The sequence below is a fragment of the Hermetia illucens genome, chromosome 1, assembly GCF_905115235.1.
Source record: "Hermetia illucens chromosome 1, iHerIll2.2.curated.20191125, whole genome shotgun sequence".
NCBI lineage: Eukaryota > Metazoa > Arthropoda > Insecta > Diptera > Stratiomyidae > Hermetia > Hermetia illucens.
Genome location: NC_051849.1, coordinates 218536849 through 218553840, shown reverse-complemented (window position 1 = coordinate 218553840; position 16992 = coordinate 218536849). Strand labels below are relative to the sequence as shown.

At 43.1% G+C, this 16992-nt stretch overlaps 1 protein-coding gene across 1 annotated transcript; it reads left to right on the top strand.

The window, feature by feature from the left end:
- The first annotated feature begins 385 nt into the window (after nucleotides 1-385).
- LOC119657346 (ATP-dependent RNA helicase WM6) lies at nucleotides 386-10198 on the top strand. The gene is made up of 9 exons (XM_038064223.1): nucleotides 386-542; nucleotides 798-1016; nucleotides 7442-7662; nucleotides 7734-7917; nucleotides 8112-8230; nucleotides 9105-9236; nucleotides 9361-9507; nucleotides 9632-9887; nucleotides 9955-10198. The coding sequence occupies exons 2-9, from the start codon at nucleotides 818-820 to the stop codon at nucleotides 9966-9968; spliced, it is 1272 nt and encodes a 423-aa protein (XP_037920151.1). The 5' UTR covers nucleotides 386-542; nucleotides 798-817; the 3' UTR covers nucleotides 9969-10198.
- The last annotated feature ends 6794 nt before the right edge of the window (nucleotides 10199-16992 follow it).

The following is a 16992-nucleotide window of genomic DNA, read 5'->3' as shown; positions in this document are numbered from 1 at the left end:
TGCAGCCATTTTCCCGCACCTAGCCCCCAAACCAATTTCATCATCATCAACGGCGCAACAACCGGTATCTGGTCTAGGCCTGTCTTAATGAGGAACTACAAATAACCCGGTTTTGCGTCGAGGTCCACCAGTTCCCCCAACCCATATACGATTGTAAAGTCTAGTGCAACCACAGTCTCTTTTCGTAACGTTCTTTTCGTGTTTATCTTAAAGGATAAACACGAAAAGAACGTTACGTGCTTCAGTTTCATTATCATCACCCTTTCTTTGCGGGAAACAATCTTAAAGCAACGGAGCAGCACACCTCAACGTGATTATTCAAAAATCTCCTACTCTTAGTAAGAAATAAATCCAGAAAGTAATAACGGCCAAACAATCATCCAATTCATATGGAATCAATGACTGATATCCTATAAGGATTGTGCATTCCAGTATGATTCCAATGGAAAATTCCCGTTTGCCGCTCGTTGGCTCACGGGCGACTTCCCTCCAGACGTATTTGAGGTGCTGAACACATCGCTCTGACAATTTAACCAGTTTATGTGAGTAGAGTTCTCTTATTTTTTGTAAAAAAATAGCGTAAAAACCACTCCGTTTATTCAAGTGATCGTGTCGCATTCCAATTAACAAGGTTTTCACGTGATTTTGACGCGTTTCGAGTGATTTTTGTGCGTTTTCTGTTCACACATTCTCGTGAAAGTATGGCGTCCGAATTGGCGGCGTTGATTCGAAAGCCAAGCCATGGATGCCGGAGTTTGCCGCCTAACTTACTGAATTCATGTTTTTCCAATCTGCAGAGAATAAAATCAAATATACAATGGCGGATAATGATGATCTTTTGGATTACGAAGATGAAGAGCAAACCGAGCAGCAAGTGACCGAGGCGCCGGAAGCGCCCAAGAAGGACGTAAAAGGCACATATGTGTCGATTCACAGTTCCGGTTTTCGGGATTTCTTATTGAAACCTGAAATTCTGCGAGCTATTGTTGATTGCGGCTTTGAGCATCCTTCAGAAGGTAAGTGGAGCGAGTACAGGGAAAGTTTTTGTGATTGAAATTTTGGTGGAAATCGAGTGTCATGTGGGCGCTGCCGGCATTTTGTCATAACCTAGTCGGCGTGTGCGCGCGGTGTGCGTTTGGGAAATTGTCGCGCCGATCTATGGAAAACTTTAAGGAATTGATAAGATAGAGAATAATCGCTCTGATTGGGAATAGAAGTCTTTCTTCTTTGCATGATTGATGCTTACTCCGATGGTTTGCAACGTGGCGTAATTCTATGAATCACCACACAGTGCATGGTGAAAGTTTGTTTACAACTTTCGTGATATGGTTCCTAATTACAAACAAAAAGTTCGAATATTGAAGAAAAATTGCTATATGGTGAAACTCATGAAAAGTTGAGCTGTTTTTGGCGAGAATTCCACTGTGTAGGTCCTAAGGCTGACGGGATTTTTTATGAAGTTTTAAAGTTCTGCCTGTAAGGCTTTATGAATTTTTGTTTTGTGCTCTCTGTCTGCTGTCGATCCTGGGTACGGGACCCTTTATCGCTTTGTATTTTCCCTATTCTTCCCTTTTTTCAAATTGTACTCTGCGGCAACGCTTGCAGTTTTCAGCCAGGAGAGTCTATGAGGCGGCTCTCCTTCGATCCGGCAACATGGGAGATGCAGAAAGCGTCCCTGCTGGTGGCAACCCCCCGAGGAGGACTTCACAGAATATGCAGATGGACGAGGTTGGAGTGAATCTCTTCGCAGATTTCATCAACGTGGAATCGAAAAGTAAACTTGACGAAAAAGAACGTAGATCCATCAGGGACGGATCTATCTGATCAAACCACAAGCTACCAAGACCCAACCCCACACAGAGTCGGAGGGTCAGTTCAGAGACACGTGGTCTGCAGACCCGTAATTTCTTTTCCGGGCTTGTTGTCTAGCCCAGGAACGAATCGGGAAAACTTCAAAACCTTTATCGAAGCAAGAAATAATTTGTTCCGAGTGGTAAGAGAAGCCAAGAGGAAATCCTGGCATAACATGTTGGTGAAAATCCCAGACTGCAAATCGCTTAAAGATTTCTGGAATCAGATTCAGAATTCAAAGGAAGATTTCAATGCTTGGGATGACACCAAGTGCCTTCAGTTTCTGAATCTTATAAAAGACGCTATGACAATGCCCCGTATCCTTCCCTTTAGCTCAAGCAATCCCCTTCAACACTTTTTCTCAGCAATGGTTCAAGAAGGTTCTTGGCAGAAAGAAAAAGCGCTCTGCGCCAGGCACGGATGGGATTATCTACACCTATGTCCAGTGGCTGAACTAATTGGCACGAGAAGTTCTTCTGGAAGCGTTATATGATTTTTGGTTAAATCCAGGACATAGGAATCATGGCTGACATGAATCTTCCCCCTAATATCCTATTGATATGGAATATCATGCAGGGCCATCATGTCCTGAAGCAATGGCATTCTCCAAGGATTTGTCCTTAGTCCAGTAATCTTCAACGTTTATACGCTCTCACTTCACATGAAATGCTGCAGAAGACTCCCGGGAAGACGCAGAAAACACCCTTCGACTACACGTGGATCTCTTCACAAATCAGTGTAACTTCCTGTCAACCTAGAGCAGTCATGCAAGATTGCTTTTGATTGCTCCCGGCTCGATGCATTCATGTTCAATATTAATAACGTCCATTTTAAGCATAAAAAGTCAATTCCTGGGAGAAATCATCACTGCCTCTCTCACAGTAATGGTGAACATTGCATACATTTCGGACAAGGCCAAGAAGACGACAAGGGTCGTAAAATTTGCCACGGGAGCTGGGGACTCCACCCAAGAGAAGTTCTTTATATAGGGATTTTCAGACCAATCCTTGTCTATGCCTCCTCAGTATTCGCTCCCAAATACCTTGAAAAGAAAATTGAATCTCTCATTTCTGCCTCCCTGAGGTGCTGTCTTGGCCTCATGAGGCCCTCTTCAAAACATGCCTTTGTCATAGCAGGTGAACTTCTCCCCTCTGATGGAAAGACCTTACTAGCAGCCAGAAAGATTCTCAATACCAAAGTGTACAATCCCTCCTTTTATGCTCTCACCAGGGACAAATTTCACTCAATCCTAGAGAACACATGGGCAGACGTGACGCCCATCCCATTCAGCACCTTCTCAAAGGTACAATAATTCTGCACTATGCTCAGGACAGCCGCAACCTCTATTGTCTCGGCTGAGCTACTAGTCATTGTCCAAGCAATCGAAACTGTCAGGGATGACCGAACTAAAGCAAATTTTAATTACCACTGATTCCCTTCAAGCCATTAAACCCTTCATTAGCAAAACCCCAGTCACTTATCTGGCTGCCTGGGCCTACAATGAAATGAGAAAAGCGCGTCTGGAAGAAGTGTGGGTTCTTGAACATAGCGAAAATTTTTACAACAAAGTGGAGGATGGTGTCGGCCGACACCCCGATTCCCCCTCATGCCTTTTCTGACGTCTTTTCTCTCGTATCTTGCTTAACATCTCCGTCAGCCCTGGTTTTAGGACATACTCTTCAACATGGGTGACGTCGAGACCCTAAACAGGATAGTCTCTAATTTTTCCTTTTGTAAAGCCCTTCCCGTGAAGACCGTCGTGGCTCCTTCGTCGATCTGTGATAGTTGTGGTGTGGACGAGACGAATGATCACATTATGTTTCAATGTAATAAGTTCTCTAGGCATAGATCGAATCTTGTGTGGATTAACCATTACAACTCCCTACTTGACCTCCCCACGGCAGATGATAGGTCCCTCTGGGTAGTCCTGATCAGTTTTATAAAAGAGGCTAGACTCTAGCTTCGCTTTTCCCTCTCCTGCTCATGGGGCTCATTCGTCTGGATGAATAGCAAGCTAGTCAAAGGCTGGTCAGTTTGCCGTTCCACTAAAAGTCAGGTCTTCTGCTGGGGAATGTGCATCTTCTTTGTATTGACGTGTCGCATGCCTTGGCGATGCATAGCGTCACATGAAGAGCTCTTTCAGTGAGGTCGCCTGACTTAGTGAGTTGGTTCAGGGACGCTACTATGAAGGTTTGCTCAACCAATGCTTTTGTGGGCCAGTTTGATGTCCTTCTCGGCTGGGGGGGTTTGCTGTTTTTTCACCGTGTGGCATCCTACATGGGACGAAAATATTATAATTAACTGATGTTCAATGTGGATGTAGTCTTCGTTAAGGCACATATTGAACCGACCCTAATGAAACAAACTATTTTTGTCTGTCGCATGTCGATAACTGGGCGATTTAATTATCTCCGATCATTATTGCTAGCCAATGGTTGAACCTGGACTATGAAATCGCTTCACACATCGCTCCAACTTGGATGAACTGGCATTTTCTGGCATTGAAGCATCAGCGAATGTTTCAAATTCAAAATCTACTATAGTCTCTTACCCTGTGTCGCCTTCTGTGGGTCTGAGTGTTGGTACACTATCAAAGGAAAAGAACATCACCTCGCAGTTATGAGACGTGGCTGTAGGGTGGAATTAGTCCATCAACGGTCGATAAAGTGTTGTGCCCACCTTGACAAAATTACTAGAGAAGTGCTTCCTTTAGTATGGTCAGACGCTCTTTGCTGGCGAAAAACAAATTTGTTAAGACTAATCTGAGCATCGAAATCAATAGAAAACGACCAAAAGATCATCTCAAAAGTAGATGTTGATTTGAGAGCTTCTGGCCTTCTATCTTACCAAGGTTATGAGCAAGAAAAGTAGCGAACTCAATCTAGTTGAATCGAGGTCACTACCGAGCTGGGTAAAGGCTCAAACAGAGGAATATAATAGATTGTTAGATATTTGAGCCGTTCCCGATATGATAATCTTCCTCAGTTGCCTTTCGGGGTTTTCATAGCGAACGCGGCTCCTTTATTAATCCTTCAATAAGCCAAGGATGAAATCATAAACGTGGAAAACGTTTTCCAAAATATCCAGCATGTTGGTCCACTTCGTAGAATTGAAGGCGTTCTTTACATACAGTGGTAGTAGCGGCTGTGTACCTCAGCTGATTGGACTACTTCAACCACATCAATCGCTCTTAAATCAGTGTTGGTTTGGTGAGCTCCTTAACCAGATCTCCGCTGTGTCTTATATACTGAGAGAACAGTGGCCGGACAACGATTTCAAGTTGGTTACCAGCATGAGTTCGCAACATTTTAAAAACAGCGAAAAATGTAAACATATCGAAACTGAAGTTCGGCTTATATTGGCCAATGTTCGAATCCCTGTGTTTTCGCCTCCTTTATGGAAGAATCAAGGACGGGCGGATATTTCGCTGATTGTCATTATTGGCGAAGTTGGACGTGTCTATACTATTTTCTCCATCGTAGTGTCTAGTTTCTAGTTTTTGACAGACCAACTTATCCCTGAGACTTCATGCGTGCCTCTTAAAGTCGCTGCCTCCTGCTAGTAATGTGCTTTCTACCTATTTAATTTGAAAAAGTTTCGTCTTTGCATTCTGCTAAGTTAAGGGTCATCACATCTTACAATGTGCGAAAGGACATTGTAAAAGCTAAGCTAAAGTGTGGAGCAATCTCTTCATAAAGAAACGGTTTAAGTTGTCCACTGGTTCATTAAGTGACTTCTCGTGACGAAGTTTCAGCTGCCATTGTAAGGTTTATCGCTGAGTCCACTAAATATTTAGTGATGGCTGTTCTATTCACGTTTGACTGTTTTAGATCTACTTTTTGAGGTTCTATCTGGCAGATGTTTGCCACGGTGGGAATAGTTTTTCTCACTATCAGGGCTTCATGTCGGAATGGTACCAATATTTAGGGGGGCCTGCCGATGTTTGGGACAGTGAATTCCGATCTGACAGCTGTCGCTAATGTCTGCGTTCAGCGGGAGCCTGGTTGAGCCAAGTCCGTTCAAGAGCTCTAGCGTTGAAGTTTCTTCAAATTAGTATTTTGGAGGGAAAAAAGGAGATCCTCAGTTCGCCATTTCACCTGAGAGAGTTGGTTCAGAGGCGCTTCTATGGTGGTATGCTCAACCAATGCTTTTGTGGACCAGTCTGGTGTCCTCGGCTTTGGTTTTGTTGTTTTCATCATGGGCACCCTTCACAAAGGTCAGGTCTATGATTGAGCCAGACCCCCCATTTTGAAAGTTGCTTGCGTTACCTTTGTTGGCCAGAACTTTGGCAACTGCGCAAAATCCTGAATCGTCCTTGTGTAAGTACGCTTTTAACACAAAGAAAATAAGATTCAACTTATGGTCACGTCTATCAGTCTCCCGTATAAAAAAATATCTGTAGCAGTCTCCAGGTGAGTGATACTTGCCTAAGTGTAACAAATTTCCACCAGCCACGAAAAAATTCTTGCCTGGCGCTTCTGTAGTATCTTCTTTTTCTTCAGCCTTTGTCCCGTCCACAAGCGGGGTCGGCTCGTCATGATCGATTTCGCCATTTAACTATCGAATGCCTGACCTGGGTGCAATCTCAAGGCTTTTAAATCCCCATCCAACGTATCAAGTCACCGCTGTTTCGGCCTGCCTTTTAGTCGTTTACCATTGACTTCGATGTTCAGACCAATCTTGGCAAGTGAATTCTTGTTAGCACGAATTGCGTGATCATACCATCGAAGACGCCTCTCTCGCAATTTTTCCACGATCGGTGCAACCCCATAACGATCGCGGATATCCTCATTTCGGATGATGTGATCAAACCGTGTCACGCCACAAGTCCAACGCAACATCTTCGTCTCCATTATCGCAAGACTCCGTTCATTGTCTTTTATAGTCGGCCAACACTCAGAACCATAGAGAGCAACAGGACGGAAGACATTGCGGTAAATTTTAGATTTGAGACGTTCGTTCATACATCGAGCATGGCGCTTCTGCAGCATAGCTGGTATCATATCGTCTGGGTCAGAAGATTTATATAATGAGAAAGTATTTATTCCCCATTTGATACTTCAACTCTTGAGATTCGATCTGATTTGTTTTGGTGTCCGGAAGTCAGGAGTACATTGATTTTCAAATAGAGTCAGAATCTCATTAGAGATTTCCTGCAGGAATGTTCCTACTTTTTGAATAAGGACGAGTTCCTATGATCCTTGGTCAGAATCTATAATTTAGTACAAAAAATCAGGCGCACCTTGAATTTCAAGTCGGATATGATCGCTCTCTTCAAGTACGTGGGGGCGGCACCCTCCCCTGGGAGAGGTGTAAGAGTGTGAAATCTCCAAATACAAATTATTTGTTAAGGAAACGACAGATGCCGCAGCGGCCGAACAACATAATGAGTACGATGTATACCCCATGACATTCCATCAAAATTTCAACCAAATTCAGACATTTACAATGATGAAAATTACAGATAGGGACAGCCGAATATGATGAGCGATCTATCTTTATTTCAAACTGATTATTTCCCATTTCGAACTATTCAAACCAATGAAAATGTGCGTTTTATAACAAACTTCTCCGTTTTGTCTATTTACAGTCCAGCACGAATGCATTCCACAAGCTGTGCTCGGCATGGATATTCTATGTCAAGCAAAGTCCGGTATGGGTAAGACAGCCGTTTTCGTTTTGGCGACACTACAACAGTTGGAGCCAACCGAAAATCATGTCTATGTTCTCGTCATGTGTCACACTCGGGAGCTTGCGTTTCAAATAAGCAAAGAATACGAACGCTTTTCGAAATATATGCCATCGATAAAGGTACGTAATAAATGGCTCCTGATCGGGATCGAGGTGTGATTCTTACCGAGTTTTCTTTTGTGCACTTACAGGTTGGGGTGTTCTTTGGGGGGTTACCTATTCAAAAAGATGAAGAAACATTGAAGTCGATGACTCCGCATATTGTGGTCGGAACTCCAGGACGTATTTTGGCCTTGATACGTAACAAAAAGCTGAATCTCAAACACTTGAAACATTTTATTCTTGACGAGTGCGACAAAATGTTGGAGCAATTAGGTAAGTGGGTTTTTTTGAGCATGCACCATTGTTGTGAATAGAATTTCAATATGATGAAGCTGTTGATAGGGACAACAGAATGATTCAATCAATTATGTAGAATTATCATTGCTGATTACAAAACGAAAGTCCTTAAACCGACATTTCTTTGGTAGAATTGTTAGTTCATGAAAATATCCTCTTCTGCTTTCCAGATATGCGCCGCGATGTCCAGGAAATTTTCCGTAACACACCACACGGAAAACAAGTCATGATGTTCTCGGCCACACTAAGCAAAGAGATTCGCCCGGTCTGCAAGAAATTTATGCAAGATGTAATTATCAACAACGACTTAATTAATCCTACTCTACTCGTTAAATACAAAAATCCGCTGTCACTTCTGCCACTAATTTCGCAACCATTATCCGGGCGCCGTATCCAACTTAAAACTTCATTTAAACGTTTGTTATGGGGTCGTCACTTTCGCTATCGTCATTCATATAAACCACTAAAATATCAAAACTATAAACCGTTCGCAAAGTTCTCCAGAAGGACATCGAAACGTATAATACCATTTTTTAATAAAATCGCGGGGATAATACGCTATGGGGGTTGATTTTCCGTGCATATCGAATAATTCGTTGGCCGTCATTCAAGTCGAATCAACCTGCATATGTAGAGCAAGTCATTCATCTTGGCTGCCTGTTGTGTCGATAAATATGGATCGCGGGGACGACAGGCAGAGATTAAGCTGTTTTCTATGCCTTCAATCTCCAGTTTCCACAGTTGGAAGTTGTTGAAATGGCGATGACGATGATTCTTGGACGTTAGATTGTCTTTGGTCCCATTCACACCACTCATCGTTGAAACTGTCTGTATTGGTCGGGGATTGGTGATGCGTTTGTGTTTGCAACAACTGAGATGGCAGTATGGACTGGACGCCGATCCGTATGTATATAAAAGTAAATCGTAGTTTTTAAGAAGAAGTGGAAGAGAAGGGTTAACCCAGGGTGCGACTTAGAGTCGTCGAGATACTACAAGGGCCCCCCCATAACAACAGTTGTCTATGTTATAAAGCGGAGATAGTGAAACCGGCAGTTGCAGAACAGTCTATTCAGTGAAATTAATCTACCAAACCTTGAAATCGCTAATGTTCTTAGAATATTTTCAGCAGTTGAATAAAACCTTCATATCTATTCCCTCAACAGCCTATGGAAGTTTATGTTGACGACGAGGCAAAGTTGACATTGCATGGTCTCCAGCAACACTACGTCAAGTTGAAGGAAAACGAAAAGAATAAGAAATTGTTTGAATTGCTTGATGTGCTGGAATTCAACCAGGTAAAGACTATTCGTTACGTAGGATGTGCATAGAGGCAACGAAATTTTCGTGGTAGTCGATATTCACGGGAATAGATTGCAATGTAGTCATTCGTCTAATGCATCCGGATGTGTTCAATTGCAGGTGGTAATCTTCGTGAAATCAGTTCAACGCTGCATGGCCCTCGCTCAATTGTTAACCGAACAGAACTTCCCAGCGATTGGCATCCACCGGGGCATGAGCCAGGAGGAACGTCTATCCCGCTATCAGCAATTCAAGGATTTCCAAAAGGTAAGCAGCCCACATTGACCGCGATACGATTTGCTCAAATTTAGTCTCGAATTTATTGCATAATTTCCTCACGGAAGTTCCTAGGCTTTGAAACCCACTAAATACTCATATTCACGATTTACAGCGTATTCTGGTGGCGACAAATCTTTTCGGACGTGGTATGGATATCGAACGAGTCAACATTGTGTTTAACTACGACATGCCCGAGGATTCTGACACATACTTGCATCGAGTGGCACGCGCGGGACGATTCGGTACCAAAGGTCTGGCAATCACCTTCGTCTCGGATGAAACAGACGCCAAGATTCTGAATGAGGTTCAGGATCGATTCGACGTAAACATTACAGAACTTCCAGATGAGATTGATTTGTCGTCCTACAGTAAGTTCACCGCGATTGGAGCGACTTTGATCCGATGCTAATAATTTTATTCTTTTCAATTTTTCAGTTGAGGGACGATAAACGCTCTCCGTATGGAACTTGGGGCTGAATGATAGTTCTAGGATTTATGTTTAGACTTTAGTTATAAAATCACTACTTTTACGGTTTAAGAATTCGTGTGCATTCACACCTGATTTTACCTTCGATTCCTTTTTATATGATTAATTCTTCTATTGTAATTGCTGAGTAGATTTGCTCCTGTTTTCTGACTTGGAAAGTACATAAAATAAAACGCCACTAATGTAATGAAATAGAAGATATTTTATTATAAAACCTGCCGAATATCATGAGACAATATTTCGTTTAATGAAATATATTTTCTAGATAAGTTAAAAAAAAAGTGTGTTTTACTGTGAATTGTGTGATACTTGTCTTTTTGAGCCTGGAAGTTGTTCAATCCCACTGCGGTACCATTCAATGTGTTTAAAGGCTAAAAACTCCCGGCATCCCTTTTCGACGTCATTTAGATTGTTAAATTTGCGGCCAAGAAGAAAGTGGCGTCATGTAACGAAAAAGGTGATAATCAAATGGCGCAAGGTCTGCACAATAGGCTGGATGCGGCAGAAATTCAATGGCGTTGAGACTTTTTATTTTCTCTTGAATTTGTCTGGCGATATGTGGTTTTGCATTGTCTTGCCGCAGGAGAATGCGCCCATTTGAAACCAGCTCGAAGTGAATTCCACCAAGCACACACACTTGCGGGTCCGATGGGCCTGTCGCGTCTTTGTTGTCGATCGACATCTTGACTAATAAAAAGAAAACTTCTTTTCGACGCGAGTGTTAAAGCGAAGACGCGGTGAAACTGATCTAGTCGACACGGCAGGCCGAACCCACAAATGCACGTACGAGCGAAATAAATAAAACGACACCAACGACGCACCCTAAAGCAAAAAACTCGCTAAAAGAGCGGAGAGCCAGTGAAAAGATGACGATGCAAACGCCTCGACGCCGTCTCTTGCGGCGATTTTGTTTTTATTGTTACCACTTTTTTAAAACAACAAAATTTTAATAAAATTATAAATAATAATAACGCGCCGTTGTTGATGGCTGTGGCGGCGGCTACGGCGTTGACGCTAGTCTTGACGGCGGCGACTTCGAATCCCGCGGCGATGACGCTGGTCTTGAGGGTGGCAGCTTCGAATCCTGCGGCGATGACGCTGGTCTTGAGGGCGGAGGCTGCGGTGGCTTCTCACGCACTTTGGTGCATGTTCACGGGATCTTGCTGGCACCGTTTCCTCTTAAAGCTGCACTTCTTCCTCCATCTTCGATAGACTTTCCATTTGAGAATTTATTCTGCGCTTTGTTCCTCGGTGGAATCTGGGACAGTTTGGTTCTAAACGTATTTTAATGCGGCGATGTTCGCTTCGGGGTCACCAATATAAGAGTTCTCAGTCAAATTTAGGAGCTTGTATTTAACCTTTTATTCTTTTGTTATTTGAAATAGGTTTTTAACATATTTTTCGTATGTTGCAAAGTTCAATACACAATTTCAAGAAATTACTCTTATTATAACTCCGAGATATTAGAAATAATACTGATTTCCGTATGTAACTGTTTTCTTTCTGCACGAAAATCTTTTCTTTTTCCGTGACTGCCAACCAACTATTATTTTTTTTCTCTCTGACGTTTTTCGTCACCTACTCTGTTCTTCACTCTTGTAGCGAGTTTTGAACTGAGCAGAGCGCCGGTGACGTCATCTGTCCGCTGGTATTCGCGACACAGTGTCTTGCTTGAAAATCGATCCCGTTTTGCTACCGGTTCCGCCATTTGCCCGGGGTCCAACCATTGATTTTGTTTGTCTGGATTGTTGAAATAGGCCCACTTTTCGTCACAAGTAACGATTCGATAAAACGATCGTCACATGAGATTCGTAACAATTTTTGGCAGGTCTCGACGCGTCGTTGAGCTTGGATTCCAGTCAATTCGTGAGGAACTTCTCGGCAACGCCTATTGACTTTTCCAAGAGCGTGAAAATGCAGCACGATTGAAGTTCGTAGAATGTCGAGTCTAGCGGACAATCTACCAGGGCTGGTTGAGGGATTTGTTGCAATGGCTTCACAGTTGAAGGTGGGCCTGAACGTGTTTGGCTTCGAGGTCAGTGTCGCCGTTGCTGAATTTTTTGAACCAGTTTCGCGCAATACGATCCGAGACCACGTTCTCACCTTCAACTTCGCAAATCTTCTTAGTTGCTGCCGCTGCACTGGAGCCTTGCTTCCAGTAATGACGTAAAAGGACTCGAATTGCAGATTTTTTCATTAGTTTTCTATGTCACTGCCACTATGATGGAGCAGTTTAAGGCCTTTACAATAGTATATGACACATGCATATCAGATTCCTTTGTTTAATAAAAAAACCATAAGACAAAAGGACATAAGAAATCGGAAAAAACTTTTGGTTCACCCCTATATTAAAATTTTCTAAGAGGCGGCCGCTACGAATTTTTATTGAGCCTACAAACGGGGCTTGCCTCCGGGGATGGGGTTGATGAGTCGAGCTTTACTATGATATGAAAACACCGCATCCTCTGAAGTCTCGTTACTTTTTAAGGGGGTCATTGCAACCATTTTTCAACAAGCTTTTGGAGAAAGAGCTCGTATTTCCTTTCACGCATTACTTACCTCGTCTAGAGGAGGGTTTCAAATTAAACCCTATCGTTCTTACCTGAAAATAGCCTCACTTAGAAGCACAACCATTTTTTAAGGAGGGAAGATCGCTAAACTTTTCCGATCGAAATAAAAAAAATCATACTTTCATGGGCGAGGGGCTGTCACAAGCTTTTATGTGGGTTCCAATTCTATAAGCTCTTTATCCCCTTCGGAACAGGGGTTGAAAATTTAACTTTTTTCGACGGTCGATAGGGTCACAATTATTAGCGACTTTTGAGATGAGTGTATGTCTACAGACTTCCACTTTAATCGTCTCTCATTTTTCATTTGTCGGGGCCCACCTGGCTCTTTCTAGAGAGCAAGTTCGCTGATTCCGTCGCAGAAATCTCTTCATTCTCCGAGCGTTTTGCAATAATAGCATGGTTAAGTCATCAGGAGCAAGCCATCGTAAACTCTTCTAGGATGTGCAGCAAGATTATCGCATTATACATAACATTTTTTAGTAAGGAACTCAGTACCAAGCCGAAGTACGAGGGCCGGCTGATAAGTTCGCGGCCTAAGGTATTTAATGAAAGAAAAGGATAATGTTACGTTCTTTATTTTTCAATGTAATTCCCCTAAAGTGAAATACGCCTTTCACATCGTGAATATAATGCCGTTATGCCACTGAGAAAATATTCAGTAGACTTCTCTTCAAAATGGTGTTCCATTCCCGTCCTCGCAACTCCTTTAAACTCGAAGAAAGAAAAAAAATCGCTGGGAACCAAGACCGGGTGGTCAAGTTCTGTGAATCCAGTAGTTTTTAGGGCAGCTTTTGCAAACTGAGCGGACCCCCCGCGTCAACTTGCCAGGCTCCTTCTTTACGAGTGCCTCACGTACCGGAGCCAGTAAATTAGTGTAGTACTGACCGTTCACTGTAGTTCCTTTAGGCAAGTAATCAATTAGTAAAATTCCATTACTGTCTCAGAAAATGGGAGCCATAATCGTTGATGCTGACTTTTTCACTTTGAACTTGAATCGGAAACGGCGATGAGGATGAAGTAAAAACTCTTGTATAAAGGGTTGACTATTCGGTTACGAAGTTACGTTCTACCTATGAAGTATGATTAGTCATCATTGCGTCGGATGACTATGAGGATTTTCGGTGAAATCGACGCTCTTGAATAAATGAATATCGTTATACGAGTCCTTCAAGAGTGCACTACTTTCTGTGAAATATCCCTGGATACTGCGCAAGCTTAATGGACTATATAAGTTGGCAAAAGCCCTCCATGAAGGTGAAAGAGAAGGCGTCTGGATGGCTGCAAAAAAATGCAGCGAGGACCTTGAATGTTGTGTTGTAGAGGATCTCGGTTGGATATCCCTTGAAGCTGGCACGTGAGCCGAGCAAAACCAAAGGCAGTGGGAATTTGCAATGCCGATTGACTGCAGATGGTAGGGTTTAGTGTCGGTCCTGGAGACTAATTCGGAGAAGAGGACGGATTCAAAGTGGACATCCTGGTATGTCGCAACAGTTAAAGGCGTCTCGTAAATGAAGAATCAAGCATCGGTGAATGCTTATTGATCCCTAGAGGATTTCCTCCTGATCATCTGGTGGCATATCTTCAACTGAAAAGGAGGATTCATAAGGTTGATATTTACACGCTGGAACTGTCCCTCTGATTGAGTTTCCTAAAGCCAAACAATTTCGTTGGTGGATCTTAACACGTTAGGAAACCTTGAAACAGCGTGTCCATCGGTTGAGATGCTTGCGCATTCCGGACCAGTTAAATCCCGGAAAGACACGAAGTGTGGTTGTTTGGTACTCAGGGGTAAGGGCTTCGAAAGTCGTGTGTAGTAGAATCGATGGGTCTAATTACTCCCTTTGAGATATCACAGAAAATGAAGAAGCGATAGATATAAGTTCTTGCAGAACTAGGCTCGAGATTTCCAAGGTGTGTTCAAGCTCCTGAATGGCGGTCTTGGCTACTGCGGCAACTTTGAAACAAACATCGAACACATAAAGATGATGATAACACCGAGGACTGCACCAGTGAGTCACTTTACAAGAGCCCGCTTGGTATTAAATGACGTCAAACTTGCGCGGCTGCCAAGATGAGCCCTTATTATCGCCTTGGGCTGCTGCGAAAACGAGGAGCTTATGATCTTTATGAATCGTGAATGATCTGAACTCGCAGATCCTTTGCAAGTTTTTTTATTACCGCGTAGATGGTTAGAAATTGTAAGCACTGTATTTTTTTGTGTTGAAGAGTTTATGGGAGAAGAATGCTATTGAACCCGACACTCCCTGGGGAACTTATTATTTGAGAGCTGTGCAGAGGTTAAAGTGTCGAAACAGAGCTAAGCGGGCGTCAAGTCCGAGATGGGATATGATCGCAGCGAAAGGCAACGCCTATTTTAGGGTTCGAGGTGATTTGTACTTGTTTCTTTTTGACCAGAAGACTTTTCGTATGGAAAGCATCATCATCATAGAAATCCGAAAGTCCCAAGTAATGGCGAAGATGTGGAGGAGTGTATGGACCAGTAAGGATCAGGGTCTGTATGCCGAAGACCACAAACCGTCGATAAGAACAGAGTATTTCACTTCTCGGTGTTATTTCGGCGTTTGACATCACGAAGGACTTCAAAGAGCCGACGAAGATGTTAATCGCACTCCTTGGAAGCGATGATGAATTCATCACGTAGGTTCTGGCAAAGAAGAGGTCTCAAAGAAAGTAGTTATAGTTCACAGGAAAGATTATGCTGCGTTACGTTGTCCCACGAAAGACATTGTGAACTTGCAGATACCCAAGGGCATCGTGACAGCGGTTTTTCGAATATCCTCCCTTGTGATGGGAATTTGATAGACCATTTTCTTCAAGCCTATGACCTGACTTCTGGGAGCAGGTCCTCGACAACCTTAAGAGGGCAGCGATTATGGTTTATACAAGCATTATATTGGCTTTGGGACGAAGTGCAGCTGCTTCACCACTGCTGGGATCTGGGTCAACAGTCGCCTGAGCTTTTCTTTGGCCACTGTGGGACAAGAGCCGGCGATTCTTCAAGGGCTCCTGAAGGCTTAAAGGCCGGACGTGTGATTCTGATGGTTTACTTTAATGTTAAGCAACTCGGCCGAAAAGCAGTGTTCCCGCGTAACGTCGATGAATTTCCGTGAACCCAAGTCTTCAGAAGACCTGGAAGTGCTGAGAACTAGCGTCAATGCCAGTCATGTCTGCGTTGTCTACGGTGAAATTCCTATGGAAGGCTTCACACAAAAAATTGAATGCTATGAATGCCATACATTACAAACGCAAGAGGCTTTGTAACGTTCACTTTCGTATCTTGGCGAGGCGACTTCTCTGAGCTTAGAATTACCGATTTGTCGCATCATCGGCACTGTGACTTTGATAGTCCTCAATACTGGTCCTCCGCCTACTTTCGAGTGATGCTAGACTGCGGCCTTAATGACCATTGATGGCTACGACGGAAGCGGTGGTGGGGGGCAGGAGAGTGAACCAGTTTATCTTAATCTCATTGGATACAGACTTCGTGCGATAAGGGAGTTGGAAACGTGAATAGGCTAGTTATCATCAAGGACGAACTCGAGTAGCTTGTTGAACTCGTCGTCCTTTTCATCATCAGCGTAGAAGTTTTTACAGTTTCATGTGTCGTGTTGTGCCGTTATCTTAGGTAGCTTAAGTGCACTTTCCCAAGCTCGACGAAGGTGACCGTATTCGATTACAATATTATTCGAAACTGTTTCTTCAATCAGGCATTAGATTTCACGTGTTTGTTAATGCTTCAACCATAAGAGACGGCAATTCTGAAGAAGCACCGATTCGAAGTGTTGAAAGTGTTTAGTTCTGAATAAGTCACTATCATTGACAGTGATCGTGCCACTTTCATTGGGGCCCTCCTTCTCAACTCTGTTTTCACCATGGAGATGATCATTTCAAAATTGGATAACTTGCTGGAGATCAATTCTGTTCTGAGATGCTACATAGACCAGTATGCGAAGCACATACGTTCATGATGAGTGCAAAGAAAGTGCCGAGAGGACACTCTCTTGTTGAAAGCGGATCAAGGTAGAGCAGTTCAATCTAACAGATGAGTTCTTGTAACATTAGATTCTGTCGTGGCAAATACCAGACGAACTTAGTAGCACGTGATGGAAAGCGTTAGTTTTAAGTAACTCCACGGTGGAAGATTGGTCATGAATGCTTGCTGTTGTTGAAAGGGGACAGGTTAAGTGCAATGACTCTATTGTAAGCATGAGTGCTAGAATTGCGATTCTCCGTATAAGAACCCCACGACCTGTATCGGGTTTGTAATGCTCCAGTTCTTGACCAATCGTATATTTTTTCAATTCTCATTATGTGGGGCCCCTCCATGTTTCTGACTGGGCGTAAATGTGCATTGAAAGAACATTACTAACAATGCGCTCATCTTCATATCAAAAT

Coding starts and splice junctions, on each gene's coding strand:
- LOC119657346 (XM_038064223.1), top strand. CDS start 818: ATGGCGGATAATGATGATCTTTTGGATTACGAAGATGAAGAGCAAACC. Junction 7,663..7,733: donor AATATATGCCATCGATAAAG/GTACGTAATAAA, acceptor GTGCACTTACAG/GTTGGGGTGTTCTTTGGGGG. Junction 7,918..8,111: donor CAAAATGTTGGAGCAATTAG/GTAAGTGGGTTT, acceptor TCTGCTTTCCAG/ATATGCGCCGCGATGTCCAG.